Raw genomic sequence first — 16170 nt, forward strand, 5'->3', positions numbered from 1 at the left:
TAGGTGTAGATAACCTCTACTGTCCCTATAGTGTTATAGGTGTAGATAACCTCTACTGTCCCTATAGTGTTATAGGTGTAGATAACCTCTACTGTCCCTATAGTGTTATAGGTGTAGATAACCTCTACTGTCCCTATAGTGTTATAGGTGTAGATAACCTCTACTGTCCCTATAGTGTTATAGGTGTAGATAACCTCTACTGTCCCTATAGTGTTATAGGTGTAGATATCCTCTACATGTCTGACCCCTCTACTGTGTAATGCTCATCTTACCTTCTGAAGGCAATGAACTGTGACGTGGCGTCATTCTTCAGTCCTGGAGCAGCTTCCAATAAGAGTCCGATAGCCACCTGAAGGTCTGAAAAACAACATATTGTGTTGCATTATATTGGTAGTGTTCTGTGTTTTCAGATGGAGTCCACGGTGTTCTCACCATAGTCAGAGTCCTCGGTGGTGTTGGGCAGCAGGATGAGGATGAACCTCTTGTCTTCAGAGGGCATGGTGTAGCTTCCATTCAGATCCAAGATGGCGTCATAGTGGAGCGGTCTGAAACTACGATTCATTCCCATCTCTGCGATTCTGATTATTTATTTTTTTAAAGGACAGACGCAGGATTTTTCGTTTCTCATGGTATCAGGACATGACAAAAACAGGTCAAAAAAATCAATCTTACAGAATTTACAATTATAATATTTTTTTTAAAGAAAATTAATTTTATATCTGAATTTGCAAAGTTTTATATAAACTTTATTCTATTAATTCTATACTGAATTAATGAATGGTTCTTTTTATTTTATATTATCAAAGAGTCACTGTGGTATTTTTATGTTTGTTTGACAACTAAAGACAAAAACCAATGCCATATTTACTGTCCGGCGTTGTTGACGATGAGTTGAGACTCAGCTCTGTGATTGGTCCTCATCTCGATGGCCCAATGGGCTCGGCCCAGACTGTGGAACAGGTCATACAAGGTGTTTCCTGGCTGGATACTGGGCAGCTGACGCACATCACCTAGACAAACAGGCAGACTGTGGAACAGGCCGTACTTCCTGACGGGCCACACCCAGGTGGTGAAGGTAGGAAACAACATTTCCACTTCGCTGACCCTCAACACTGGGGCCCCACAGGGGTGCGTGCTCAGCCCTTTCCTGTACTCCCTGTTCACCCATGACTGAGTGGCCATGCACGCCTCCAACTCAAATCATCAAGTCTGCAGACGAAACAACAGTAGTGGGCTTGATTACCACCAACAACGACGAGACAGCCTATAGGTAAGTGAGGGCTCTCTGGGGGTGGTGTCAGGAAAACAACCTCTCACTCAACGTCAACAAAACAAAAGGAGATGATCGTGGACTTCAGGAAACAGCAGAGGCAGCACCCCCCTATCCACATCGACGGGACAGTAGTGGAGAAGGTGAAAAGTTAAGTTCCTCAGGGTACACATCACAGACAAACTGAATTGGTCCACCCACAGACAGTGTGGTGAAGAAGGCGCAGCAGCACGGCTGAAAAAATGTGGCTTGTCACCTAGAACCCTGACAAAACTTTAAAAAGATTCACAATTGAGAGCATCCTGTCGGGCTGTATCACCGTCAGGTAACAGCAACTGCACCGCCCTCAACCGCAAGGCACAACACATCCCCTGCCCTCCAGGAGACCTACGCCACCCGATGTCACAGGAAGGCCAAAAAGATCATCAAGGACAACAACCACCCGAGCCACTGCCTGTTCACCCCACTACCATCCAGAGGCGAGGTCAGTACAGGTGCATCAAAGCTGGGACCAAGAGACTGAAAACAGCTTCCATCTCAAGGCCATCGGACTGTTAAACAGCCACCACTAAACACAGAGAGGCTGCTGCCTACATACAGACTCAAATCTCTGGCCACTTTAATAAATGGATCACTAGTCACTTTAAACAATGCCACTTTAAATAATGTTTACATATCTTACATTACTCATATCTCATATGTACAGTTGAAGTCGGAAGTTTACATACACCTAAACTCAGTTTTTCACAATTCCTGACATGTAATCCTAGTAAAATGTCCCTGTTTTAGGTCAGTTAGGATCAACACTTTATTTTAAGAACGTGAAATGTCAGAATAATAGTCGAGAGAATGATTTATTTCAGCTTTTATTTCTTTCTTTCATCACATTCTCAGTGGGTCAGAAGTTTACATACACTCAATTAGTATTTGGTAGCATTGCCTTTAAATGGTTTAACTTGGCCATCGATTTTGTGAAGTGCACCAGTCCCTCCTGCAGAAAAGCACCCCCACAACATGATGCTGCCACCCCCATGCTTCACGGTTGGGATGGTGTTCTTCAGCTTGCAAGCCTCCCCCTTTTTCCTCCAAACATAACGACGGTCATTATGGCCAACCAGTTATATTTGTGTTTCATCAGACCAGAGAATATTTCTCCAAAAGGTACAATCTTTGTCCCCATGTGGAGTTGCAAACCGTAGTCTGGCTTTTTTATGGCGGTTTTGGAGCAGTGGCTTCTTCTTTGCTGAGCAGCCTTTCAGGTTATGTCGATATAGAACTCCGTTTTTACTGTGGATATAGATACTTTGTACCTGTTTCCTCCAGCATCTTCACAAGGTCCTTTGCTGTTGTTCTGGGATTGATTTGCACTTTTCACACCAAAGTACATTCATCTCTAGGAGACAGAATGCATCTCCTTCCTGAGCAGTATGATGGCTGCGTGGTCCCATGGGGTTCATACTTGTGTACTATTGTTTGTACAGATGAACGTGGAACCTTCAGGCGTTTGGAAATTGCTCCCAAGGATGAACTAGACTTGTGGAGGACTACAATTTATTTTCTGAGGTCTTGGCTGATTTCTTTTGCTTTCCCCATGATGTCAAGCAAAGTTTGAAGGTAGGCCTTGAAATACATCCACAGGTACACCTCCAATTGACTCAAATGATGTCAATTAGCCTATCAGAAGCTTCTAAAGCCAAGACATAATTTTCTGGAATTTTCCAAGCTGTTTAAATGCACAGTCAACTTATTGTTTTTAAACTTCTGACCCACTGGAATTGTGATACAGTGAATTATAAGTGAAATAATCTGTCTGTAAACAATTGTTGTCCTAACCAACTTGCCAAAACTATAGTTTGTTAACAAGAAATCTGTGGAGTGGTTGAAAAACGAATTTTAATGACTCCAACCTAAGTGTATGTAAACGTCAACTGTTTATACTGTATTTTATACCATCTATTGCATCCTGTCATCGTTCCTTCCTTCCTCCTAATCTCATTCCATCCCTATAAAGGTAGTTGTTGGGGAATCGTTAGAACTAGAAGCACAAGCATTTCGCTACACTCACATTAACATCTGCTAACCACGTGTATGTGATTAAAAACATTTGACTTGATTTTGATTTGACAAGAAGTTGGTCGGCTGGATAGTGGTCAGCTGACAGCATCAACCAGCCAAACAGTCAGTAAGTCCTAACCCTTAAGTCCTAGCAGGGTTATTAAGCAGTGTAGTCTAATGTCATTCAGATAATGGAGGAGCTTATTGGGATACAAGGTGATTTGTCGATCAGTGATTCCGAGCTGTCTAGTGGGCCACATCGTGTTTCCCTTGTGTAAGACAGGAAGTCCATTGTATAGGACAGGAAGTCTTCACCTTACCCAACTCTGTTCCACCTTCACCCCCCCCACCCCACACGTGTTGGCATCACACTTTACATGTTGAACATGTGCAGCTTAAACCTGAACTAAAAAATGAACGTACCCAAGATGACGAACTTCCTGAGCTGTGCGTGTTTGGTGAGCATGGTGAGGACGGAGTGGAGGAGCTGAACACACACCAGACTGCCCTCGTCCACCACCAACACGCGCACACGCGCAAACTTCCACTCCTCAGGAGCCCCGTTGGGGTCTTTCTTGGCCTGCATGAAACTCCACACTACCTGAAAGGGAAGGGTGACAGGGAAGAGTGAACAGGAGGGAGGGGTTAGGTATCTGTGACCTCTGGAAGTGGCACTATGTACAGTCGTGGACAAAAGTTTTGAGAATGACACAAATATACATTTTTCACAAAGTCTGCTGCTTCAGTGTCGTTAGATATTTGTGTCAGATGTTACTATGAAATACTGAAGTATAATTACAAGCATTTCATAAGTGTCAAAGGCTTTTATTGACAATTACATGGAAGTTGATGAAAAGAGCCAATATTTGCAGTGTTGACCCTTCTTTTTCATGACCTCTGCAATCCGCCCTGGTATGCTGTCAATTAACTTCTGGGCCACATCCTGACTGATGGTGGCCCATTCTTGCATAATCAATGCTTGGAGTTTGTCAGAATTTGTGTTTTTTTTTGTCCACCCGCCTCTTGATGATTGACTCGATAAACGGTTGATTTAGGTGCAATCTTACTGGCAATAATATATTTGCCTGTGAAGCCCTTTTTGTACAAAGCAATGACGGCACGTGTTTCCTTGCAGGTAACCATTGTTGACAGAGGAAGAACAATGATTCCAAGCATCACCCTCCTTTTGAAGCTTCCAGTCTGTTATTCGAACTCAATCAGCATGACAGGGTGATCTCCAGTTTTGTCAACCCTCACACCTGTGTTAACGAGAGAATCACTGACATGACAGCTGGTCCTTTTGTGGCAGGGCTGAAATGCAGTGGAAATGTTTTTTGGGGGGGGGATTCAGTTCATTTGCATGGCAAAGAGGGACTTCGCAATTAATCTTCATAACAATCTGGAATATATGCAAATTGCCATCATACAAATTGAGGCAGGAGACTGTGAAAATGTATAATTTGTGTCATTCTCAAAACTTTTGGCCACGACTGTACAACACATGGACCTGACTACTGATGTTCAACTGGTTCATTTAGAACAGTGTGGCCGCCCACGGTGAGTGTGGCCGCCCACGGTGAGTGTGGCCGCCCACGGTGAGTGTGGCCGCCCACGGTGAGTGTGGCCGCCCACGGTGAGTGTGGCCGCCCACGGTGAGTGTGGCCGCCCACGGTGAGTGTGGCCGCCCACGGTGAGTGTGGCCGCCCACGGTGAGTGTGGCCGCCCACGGTGAGTGTGGCCGCCCACGGTGAGTGTGGCCGCCCACGGTGAGTGTGGCCGCCCACGGTGAGTGTGGCCACTGACAGAAAACAAGTGGAAAACTTGACCTACAAATTACACAAATAATCCTTTGTAAACCATGAAAGTGATAAAACATTTCAGCTGTTTATTTTGGTCTCACCGATACCTTTCTATTACAGAAACAAAGCCTACGTGAGAATGTGACTTCTAGCTTTACCCAGGCTAATGTTTGCCATTCAGAAACCTGTTCTGTAGTCGGCTAATAGCAGATAGTCAGAACTGGGTCAGAACCATTCTAGAAGTCCTTCTAAGGGCAGAACCCGACTCCTGTACCAACCTGGTGCAGGGTGTAGGCCTTGAAGCAGGTCCTCTTGGTGAGCAGAGACGCAGCTCTCCCTGTGGGTGCTGTTAGTAACACCTCGTCCTCTCCCTGTAAAACCCACGACGACGACTTCTTTTCGTCCTTTACCTCCCCATTTAACTGAGAGAGCAGACTCTTCGACCGGGCTTCTTCCTCCCACGCCTCGGCTTCCTCCCACGCCTCAGACCCCAATGAGTCATTTTCAAAGTCCCAGCATGCCTTCGCGACCTCCTTCTCTGGGCTCTGCTGCAAGGCGGCCTTGAACACCAGACTCACCACCGTGGTCTTACCACAGCCCCCCTTACCACTGATCACAGTCACCGGATTGAAGCAGATCATCTCTGCTGCACGTACCTGGTCTGGGTCTAAATCTACTGGAGGAGGGTCCTGGTCTGGGTCTAAATCTACTGGAAGAGGGCCCTGGTCTGGGTCTAAATCTACTGGAAGAGGGCCCTGGTCTGGGTCTAAATCTACTGGAAGAGGGCCCTGGTCTGGGTCTAAATCTACTGGAGGAGGGCCCTGGTCTGGGTCTAAATCTACTGCAGTAGGGCCCTGGTCTGGGTCTAAATCTACTGGAAGAGGGCCCTGGTCTGGGTCTAAATCTACTGGAAGAGGGCCCTGGTCTGGGTCTAAATCTACTGGAAGAGGGCCCTGGTCTGGGTCTAAATCTACTGCAGGAGGGCCCTGGTCTGGGTCTAAATCTACTGGAGGGCCCTGGTCTGTAGGGGCTGGTTCAGGTTTGATGTGGTCTGGGACAGAGTATCCGCTGGCTGTTCTAACAGCAGTACTAGTACGGTCTGTCTCTGCAGCGCTGCCATCCATATCACACCTTTCATTCAGCTCATGAGCCTTCCGCTCTGCGTCGGAGTCCCCTTCACCATGATCCTCCCTACTCCCTCCATCCGCTCCCTTCTTCCTCAGCCTCTGCAGAGCTGAAGCAGTCAGCACCTCTATGACATCCAGAGGTAAAACCCAGGGCTCTTCCTGCACCAGACAGCGTAGGCACTCAGCTATCCCAGTCTCATAAGAATGCAGGTTCTGCAGCGCCACCTTCTGGCGATCCCGCACCACTACGCCCAGCTCTTTGAGGAAGTGGACTGCGTCCCACACCTGAATGAAAGTACGAACGAATTAACTACATTTGAAATAAAAAAAAAAAAAATACATATGGAGCTGCCTCAGCAAGCGAACCAACAAACACATAAAACACAAAGTGGACAGACGTATTTGTTCTGTGTTCCTCGTACCTCCACCTCCACCACGGAGCTACACCCTCTCCTGACCTCGTCACACAGGGTGGGGAGCTCCGTGTAGGTACTGCCCGTCCTGTGGCAGTGGTTCTTCAGAGAGTCGTAGACTCGCAGGGCGTTACGCTGCTTCAGAGGGATCTCTTGGAAGAGTTTACACTCATGGAAGGATCTCAGCTGAGCCTCGCAATGGACCACCTTCAACTCCTTGTACATAACCTAGAGAGAGAGGGGAGTAGGGGAGGGGGAGGGGGAGAGGGGGAGCAGGGGAGAGAGGGGAGGGAGGAGGGGGAGGGGAAGATGGAGGAGGGGAGTAGGGAAGATGGAAGAGGGGAGTAGGGAAGATGGAAGAGGGGGAGTAGGGGGAGTAGGGGGAAGAGGGAGGGAGGGGGGAGGGAGGGGAAGAGAAAGAGGGAGGAGGGAGGAGAGAAAGAAAGGGAGGGAGGGGGAGAGAAAGAAAGGGAGGGAGGGGGGAGAGGGAGAGTAGGGGAGAGGGAGTAGAGGGGAGAAAAAGAGAGGGAGGGGGGAGAGAGGAAAAGTGAGAAGCGATTACTCAAGATAAATTCATCATTTTCTTATTTTAGTTTATGTCAAGGCGTTCATGGCAGATAGGAGGGATGCTATGTGATGCTACGTGATAGGAGGGATGCTATGTGATGCTACGTGATAGGAGGGATGCTACGTGATGCTACGTGATAGGAGGGATGCTACGTGATGCTACGTGATAGGAGGGATGCTACGTGATGCTAGGATAGGGATGCTACGTGATAGGAGGATGGAGGATGCTACGTGATAGACAGGATAGGGATGCTACGTGATGCTACGTGATAGGAGTGATGCTATGTGATAGGAGTGATGCTACGTGATAGGAGGGAGTGATGCTACGTGATAGGAGTGATGCTACGTGATGCTACGTGACTGGAGGGATGCTACGTGACTGGAGGGATGCTACGTGATGCTACGTGACTGGAGGGATGCTACGTGATTGGAGGGATGCTACGTGACTGGAGGGATGCTACGTGACTGGAGGGATGCTACGTGACTGGAGGGATGCTACGTGACTAGGCTACGTGGATGCTACGTGATTGGAGGGATGCTACGTGATGCTACGTGATAGGAGGGATGCTACGTGATGCTACGTGAGGGAGGGATGCTACGTGACGTGGAGGGATGCTACGTGACTGGAGGGGATGCTACGTGACTGGAGGGATGCTACGTGACTGGAGGGATGCTACGATGACTGGAGGGATGCTACTATAAGATGAGGGATGCTGGAGGGATGCTACGTGACTGGAGGGATGCTACGTGACAGGAGGGATGCTACGTGACTGGAGGGATGCTACGTGACTGGAGGGATGCTACGTGACTGGAGGGATGCTACGTGACTGGAGGGATGCTACGTGACTGGAGGGATGCTACGTGATAGTTCACTGCTGGATTGGTCCGATCGAAGACTACAGAAACTGTTGACAGAGTATGTTAACCAATCACAGTCCACAAGCAGCCAGGAGGTTATGCTTTACATAGTTAAAGCCCAGCTTCCAGACGTCCGTCTTGATCATCTCCTCTATTTTGGCCAGCAAGCTGAGATCCTCCTCTTCCTCCTCTATCTGTGTAGCACCCTGTGCCGCAGGATGTTTTGGGCTTTTCTTTCCCGACTCAGGAGCTCTGTGAAGCGCCCTGGCAGTAGGGTAGGCAGGTATCTCATCACATGGGGGTACAGAGAGGCAGCAGTCACGCGCATCCCTGCAACTGACAGACATACCGATGACATGAGCTGTGTTCCAGATACAGTATGTTAGTATGGGTATGTTAGTATGAGCTGTGTTCCAGATACCCATACTAACATACCGTATGTTAGTATGAGCTGTGTTCCAGATACCCATACTGTATGCTAGTATGAGCTGTGTTCCTGTGTTCCAGATACCCATACTAACATACTGTATGTTAGTATGAGCCGTGTTCCAGATACACATACTGTATGTTAGTATGAGCTGTGTTCCAGATACCCATACTGTATTTTAGTATGAGCTGTGTTCCAGATACCCATACTGTATGTTAGTATGAGCTGTGTTCCAGATACCCATACTGTATTTTAGTATGAGCTGTGTTCCAGATACCCATTCTAACATACTGTATGTTAGTATGAGCTGTGTTCCAGATACACATACTAACATACTGTATGATTAGTATGAGCTGTGTTCCAGATACCCATACTAACATACAGTATGTTAGTATGAGCTGTGTTCCAGATACCCATACTAACATACAGTATGTTAGTATGAGCTGTGTTCCAGATACCCATACTGTATGTTAGTATGAGCTGTGTTCCAGATACCCATACTAACATACAGTATGTTAGTATGAGCTGTGTTCCAGATACCCATACTGTATGTTAGTATGAGCTGTGTTCCAGATACCCATAGCCCATACCGTATGTTAGTATGAGCTGTGTTCTGTATGTTAGTATGAGAGCTGTGTTCCAGATACCCATACTAACATACTGTATGTTAGTATGAGCTGTGTTCCAGATACCCATACCGTATGTTAGTATGAGCTGTGTTCCAGATACCCATACTAACATACTGTATGTTAGTATGAGCTGTGTTCCAGATACCCATACTGTATGTTAGTATGAGCTGTGTTCCAGATACCCATGATAACATACTGTATGTGAGTATGAGCTGTGTTCCAGATACCCATACTAACATACTGTATGTTAGTATATGCTGTAAACCAACGGTAACATTTCATGTTGAGCGCTGATGCTCACACATCTACCGGAGCCGTTTCTGTTGCTATGCAACCGATTGCTAGCTTGTCAGCGTAACAAATGACTTGCTTGACTTCGGGGTGTTCGTAATGCTTCGATCTGGGAGTGCCAGAGTGCGCTCTGGGCGTTTGTAAATTCAAGGCGTTGTCAGATTCAACGGGTGTTGAGCGTTGGTAACTAACTGTGCTGCTGGCAACTAACTGTGCTGCTGGCAACTAACTGTGCTGCTGGCAACTAACTGTGCTGCTGGCAACTAACTGTGCTGCTGGCAACTAACTGTGGAGAAGAAGTTGGAGAGGATGGGGGACATCATCTATGAGTACGGGACAGAAAGATTTGGAGTGGAAGAGGCAAAAGGCGGGAGAAAGGTTCCAACCCCACCAGTTTCCAGAAGGCAACAAGAAATCAAGCGCCTCGTTCAAGAAAGGCGGCAGCTTAAGAAACAGTGGAAGAAGGCCTCGGAAGTGGAAAAGGAGGGCATAGAGGCACTTCAAGCTGACATCAAAACCCGGTTGGCATCCCTCCGTAGAGCAGAGAACCTACGGAAACGCAGAAGGAAAAAAGAACAAACTAGAATGCTACGATTCTATAAAGATCCCTTCAAGTTCCTTAAAAGTCTCTTCACAAAAGAAAAAGTGGAGCTCTAAAAACAACAAAGAAAGACCTAGAGGAGCACCTGAGAATAACAAACGTTGACTCAAAGCGACATGAACATCTGGCCATCCCATCAGATATCCCACCCATTGAACCCCGGAACATCATATTGAGACCAGCCCTCCGACATGGAAAGAGGTGGAAGACACAGTTCGACGGGCAAGAACAGCATCAGGCCCGGGGCCAAATGGAGTCCCGTACAAAGTGTATAAGAACACACCAGACGTCCTGAGGTTCCTCTGGAGGCTTATGAGAACAGCTTGGCAGAAGAAGATAATACCCAAAGTGTGGCGTAGGGCAGGCGGGGTCCTGATCCCTAAGGAGAAGGATGCAGTGAACATCAGCCAATTCCGCCCAATCTCCTTACTGAATGTCGAGGGAAAAATCTTCTTTAGGGTCATTGCCCAGAGGATGGCTGAGTACCTACAAAGGAATACGTCCGATGCATCTGTACAGAAGGCAGGAATATCAGGGTTCTCTGGCTGCTTGGAACATTCCAGCATGATCTGGCTCAGATCCAAATGGCCAAGGTGGAGAAAAGGGACCTCCATGTAGTCTTCCTCGACCTCGCCAATGCATTTGGCTCTGTGCCCCATGAACTCCTGTGGTCTGCCTTCAGATTTTTCCACATACCGGACACCATCACAAACCTGGTGAAGTCGTACTTCCAGGATCTGCAGTTCTGCTTCACCACCTCAGAGTTCACCACCTCATGGCAGTGCCTGAATGTAGGTATAATGGCGGGATGTACCATTTCTCCGTTGGCATTCACAATGGCAATGGAGGTTATCATCAGATCCTCAAAATGGGTTGCTGGTGGACAGCGAGATCGACTCTGGTTTCCGCCTCCCTCCACTCAGAGCCTACATGGACGACATTACAACATTGACCACCACTGTCCCATGCACCAGGAGACTGCTCAGAAAACTTGAGGAGAACATCAGCTGGGCCCGTATGAAGATTAAACCATCCAAGTCACGCAGCATCTCGATTGTGAAGGAGTACTCTCTGACCTGAAATTCTTCATCGGAGATGACCAAATCCCAACAGTGTCTGAGCAGCCGGTAAAAAGCCTTGGAAGGTGGTATGATGCAAGCCTGAAGGACAAAGACCAGGTGCAACAGCTGCGCAAAGACATCAGTAGTAGCCTACAGTCCATCGACAACACCCAGCTACCTGGAAAGTTAAAGGCCTGGTGTCTGCAGTTTGGACTCCTACCCCGGGTGTTGTGGCCCTTAGCACTGTATGAGGTTCCAATCTCAACAGTGGAGAAGATGGAAAGAGGAGTCACAGGCTACTTAAAGAAGTGGCTTGGAGTTCCACGATGCCTTACCACCATAGGCCTCTATGGAGATGGTGTCCTCAAGCTGCCCCTCACCAGTCTAACAGAGGAATTCAAGTGTGCAAAAACCAGGCTCCAAATGACACTGAATGAATCTCGAGACCCAGTGGTGAGCAACAACGCGCCGACCTTGGCAACTGGGCGCAAATGGAGGCCAGGAAAAGCAGTCCAGGAGGCAACAGCAGCCCTCAGACATGCTGACATTGTGGGTCATGTTCAGCAAGGGAGAGGAGGCCTTGGGCTAACTAGCCGTGCTGCTTGGAGTAAGGCCACTGCACCAGAGCGGCGGAAGATGGTAGTGCAGGAAGTACGCCATCAGGAGGAGGCTGCAAGGTGGGCCAAGGCAGTCTCTCTTGCCAAACAGGGACAGTGGACTCGATGGGACAGTGTGGAGAAGAGGAAGATCAGCTGGAAGGATCTGTGGGCCATGGAAGCGAGGCGGTTGAGCTTTTCCATCAGAGCAACATATGACGTCCTTCCAACACCAGTTAATCTTCACCAATGGTATGGTGAAGATCCGGATGTGCCCTCTGTTCCATGCCAGCCAACCTCAGGCACATTCTCACAGGCTGTAAAACAAGCCTCGCCCAAGGACGTACACTTGGCGTCACAACCAAGTCCTTAAAAACCTTGCGTCCGCCCTGAGGACAAGCGTAGTTGCCACCAACTCCCTACCACCCACAGCAGCATCACACTCCTGTACGGACAAACTTTGTCCGCAGATAGGGGCTAAACCACCGAAGAGCGGCTCTACACCATTAGAGCGAGACCAGCTGCGCTTGGCCCGCCGACTGGAAAATGCTAGCTGACATTGGCCGGCAACTTGTGTTTCCTCCGGAGATGCAACCACCACCCTAAGACCTGACATGGTGCTCTGGTCCCGTTCACTCAATAAGGTCTTCATCATTGAGCTCACAGTACCCTGGGAAAACTCAGTAGATGAGGCTTATGAGCCAGAAAACATCTGCGCTATGCTGATCTAGCTGCCAGAAGCACGGCATCATGGCTGGAACACAGAAGTCCGACCAGTGGAGGTGGGCTGCAGAGGTTTTGTGGCAACATCTACAACCAGACTGCTTAGAGACCTGGGAATTAAGGGCCAGAGCCAGCGTTCGGCAATCAAAGCTGTATCAGAGGCGGCAGAAGGCAGCAGTCAGTGGCTCTGGATGAAGAGCTGTGAAAGACCCCAGCTGGGCCCCGAAGTGAGAGGGCCAGGAGGTATGCGGTCAACAATGATTGACTCAGGGAGGAGGACGCCCCTGCCATGCATAGTCCCATGGGATGTTTGCTATCAACAACAAATGCAACTCCTATGACTAATTGGGAATGGGACGCAAGCGTAGGGATTGATCACCCTGTCGCTGGCCGCCTTTGAGGAGGGTGTATAGTGTGAAAGGCCGAAACACCTAGGAACCAAAGGTACACTACTGACGATGCGCTCCCCAAATTTCACCACGCTCACTGTTCATTAACTCTGGAAGTGCTTGCACAAAGGATAGTAACATCTCATCCTGTGTTCTTGGAATCTGTGCTGCTGGCAACTAACTGTGCTGCTGGTAACTAACTGTGCTGCTGGCAACTAACTGTGCTGCTGGCAACTAACTGTGCTGCTGGTAACTAACTGTGCTGCTGGTAACTATTGAAATACGTTTTTTTTTTGCCTATTGACCGACACATTCAACGGGTGTTGAGTGTTTGTAAATTCATCAGAGTGCTCTGAAATCAGAGTAGATAGCCAGAGGGAATTTACAAACGCACCCCTATGACTAATAAGCATACTACATACCCAATTTGTGTCACAAATAGTATGGTTAGTATGGTATAGAATGGTATAGTTAGTATGGTATAGAATGGTATGGTTAGTATGGTATAGAATGGTATAGAATAGTTAGAATGGTATGGTATAGTAATGGTATGGTTAGTATGGTATGGTTAGTATGGTATAGAATGGTATGGTTAGTATGGTATGGTTAGTATGGTATAGAATGGTATAGTATGGTATAGAATGGTATGGTATGGTTAGTATGGTATGGTTAGTATGGTATGGTTCGTATGGTATAGAATGGTATGGTTAGTATGGTATAGTATGGTTAGTACTACCATATGGTATGGTATAGTATGGTATAGTTAGTATGGTATAGTATGGTATGGTATAGAATGGTATAGTATGGTATGGTTAGTATGGTATGGTATAGAATGGTATAGAATGGTATGGTTAGTATGGTATAGATGGTTATGGTATGGTTAGTATGGTATAGAATGGTATGGTTAGTATGGTATAGAATGGTATGGTTAGTATGGTATAGAATGGTATGGTTAGTATAGTATGGTATGGTTAGTATGGTATAGTATGGTATAGTATGGTATAGAATGGTATGGTTAGTATGGTATAGTATGGTATGGTTAGTATGGTATAGTATGGTATAGAATGGTATAGAATGGTATGGTTAGTATGGTATATATGGTATGGTTAGTATGGTATAGTATGGTATGGTTAGTATGGTATAGAATGGTATAGTTAGTATGGTATAGAATGGTATGGTTAGTATGGTATAGTATGGTATGGTTAGTATGGTATAGTATGGTTAGTATGGTATGGTTAGTATGGTATAGAATGGTTAGTAGTTAGTATGGTATAGAATGTATGGTATGGTTAGTATGGTATGGTTAGTATGGTATGGTATGGGTATAGTATATGGTAAGGTATGGTATAGTGGTATGTATGGTATAGTATGGTATAGTATGGTATGGTATAGTATGGTAAGGTTAGTATGGCATAGTATGGTTAGTATGGTATAGTATGGTAGAAGTATTCAAACACAGCTATGGTCTTTACTCACAGCACAAGATGTATCTCTCCCCCACATCCACCTACCTGAAACAGAGACCAAGGCTTTAATCTGCTGTGCCAAAGCTCTGTGCTGCTCTCCTTCCTCAAACTCAGCCAGAACTTCCTGCAAGTTAGCAAACTCCACCTTCCTTCCCATCGGCAGCCAAGCAAAGAAGGGGCCGACAAACTGTGCGTCCACGCCGCAGGCGGTGAGGAACAGAGACAGGACAGAGTGGTCCGGGTCTCCCTGGAGGTCTGAGCGAAGGCGGTAGGCAGGGTAGCCCCGTAGCACCAGCTTGCCCCTGGCTGCGCGGGCCGTGCAGGTAGCCTCCCACCACGGGTCCTTCAGACTGAACCGGCCCAGTACTCTGCATCTCTTACCAGACACGCTGTCCAGGAAATCAACTAGAAAGGACACGGGATAGAAAATGAAACAATTACACAAGATAGTTAGTTATTGAGCTGACTAACGTTAGTTATATCATCAGCATGTATTCATCGTGGTGGATTGTATGATAGTGTTTTGTGGGAGGTGGGTTATAATTTGTGGGAAAGTTCCAACAGGAATCTGTAACAAAAACTTGGTAAAGTACAAGGTTGGCAACAAACAACGCATACAAAAGTATCATGATCAATTCACCTAACTAAATGCCGAATAGGCATCAACTCACCACGTAGCTTATTCTTAATGTTTGTTCGTAGGCTACCAGAGAGAGGACAGACATTTGTACGGAATAAACATGCTGAGTGGACAAAAACTTACTGAAATAGTCCACCCTCTCTACCCGGTATCTTATTCTGCCGCTATACAACTTTGTATACGTTGTTTTGTTGGCAAACCTTGTACTTTACCACGTTTTTGGTTACAGATTCCTCCTGTTGGAACTTCCCCACAAATTATACCCACCTTTCTGTGGGTCTATTAGTGTCACTAACAAGAGATAAACCAGATTGAACAAACTATATAAATTACAGTAGACTGCTTTCTCTACAGTTGGAGAAATTACAATCAATACAAGCTCGACCGACAAAGAGTGACACTGTCGCAGTCCCTTTACATTTACATTACATTTAACTTGCTTGCTAGATAAATATGCCTAATTTGTTGCAAGTGACAACCGCATTAGCTAGTTAGGTTAATTTATACATGTGAATTTATCAAAGCTATGATGATCTGTCAACGACCACTCACCTTCGTTTCGGCCCGGTACGGAGGAATTAAACACGTGTCCTCCTGAACTAACGCTGTCCATCTCTTTCATATCCAGAAACTCCGGCTGTGCTTCTTCTTCCTCCTCCTCATCATCATCATCATCTTCCCAATCAGAGTCGGAGTTTTTAACCTTCTTTTCGGGTAAAATGTAACCTACTAGGATTCTGTCACCAAGAGGACACCCCGACTGTGACATTTCTGTTTTGTTTTGCTTATTTCGCGCGTCAATTTAATTTGACAGCTGATATTTAAAAAAAAGGAAGTGGAAAAGCGGAAGTGCTTTTGCTTTTTTTCCCGAGGCAACCTAAAAAAATAAACTATCGTGTGAGCGCCACCTACCGGCCTGGGGGTTAAGGTGCAGCTTGATGAGTCTCATCTGGTTATCATTAGTCTTACCAGATACCACAACATCGTATTTTAAATCATGAATGCCGTTATAGTTGTGAATTACAGTGAAAGCGGACTATAGTTTGTTTACCTACAAATAATTCAAACGAATTCATCCCACATTGTCAATCTTATTTTATTAATAAAAGGCATGAAAAAATGTAAAGTCATCTTACAAAAACATAAGTATTAATAAATAATAATATATAATAATAATATATGTCATTTAGCAGACGCTTTTATCCAAAGCGACTTACAGTCATGTGTGCATACATTCTACATATGGGTGGTCCCGGGG

General features: G+C 46.5%; 1 protein-coding gene across 1 annotated transcript; it reads right to left on the reverse strand.

The window, feature by feature from the left end:
• Positions 1-258: 258 nt before the first annotated feature.
• On the reverse strand, positions 259-15681 carry LOC124027312 (DNA helicase B-like). Its single transcript, XM_046339773.1, has 9 exons — positions 15465-15681; positions 14318-14677; positions 8197-8450; positions 6674-6892; positions 5403-6536; positions 3749-3926; positions 869-1010; positions 433-578; positions 259-357 (listed from the first exon to the last, which is right to left on the reverse strand). Exons 1-9 carry the CDS (start codon positions 15679-15681, stop codon positions 269-271), a joined length of 2739 nt encoding a protein of 912 aa, XP_046195729.1. The 3' UTR covers positions 259-268.
• Between the last annotated feature and the right edge of the window lie 489 nt (positions 15682-16170).

The sequence above is a fragment of the Oncorhynchus gorbuscha genome, unplaced genomic scaffold (genome assembly GCF_021184085.1).
Source record: "Oncorhynchus gorbuscha isolate QuinsamMale2020 ecotype Even-year unplaced genomic scaffold, OgorEven_v1.0 Un_scaffold_3088, whole genome shotgun sequence".
Classification (NCBI taxonomy): Eukaryota; Metazoa; Chordata; class Actinopteri; order Salmoniformes; family Salmonidae; genus Oncorhynchus; species Oncorhynchus gorbuscha.

Excerpts from the sequence above, each read along its gene's own strand:
- LOC124027312 (XM_046339773.1), bottom strand. The coding sequence starts at position 15,681 with ATGTCACAGTCGGGGTGTCCTCTTGGTGACAGAATCCTAGTAGGTTAC. Across the intron at positions 14,678-15,464 it reads CGTACCGGGCCGAAACGAAG|TTGATTTCCTGGACAGCGTG; the intron begins GTGAGTGGTCGT and ends TGTCCTTTCTAG. Across the intron at positions 8,451-14,317 it reads AGCCTTGGTCTCTGTTTCAG|CTCATGTCATCGGTATGTCT; the intron begins GTAGGTGGATGT and ends TCTGGAACACAG.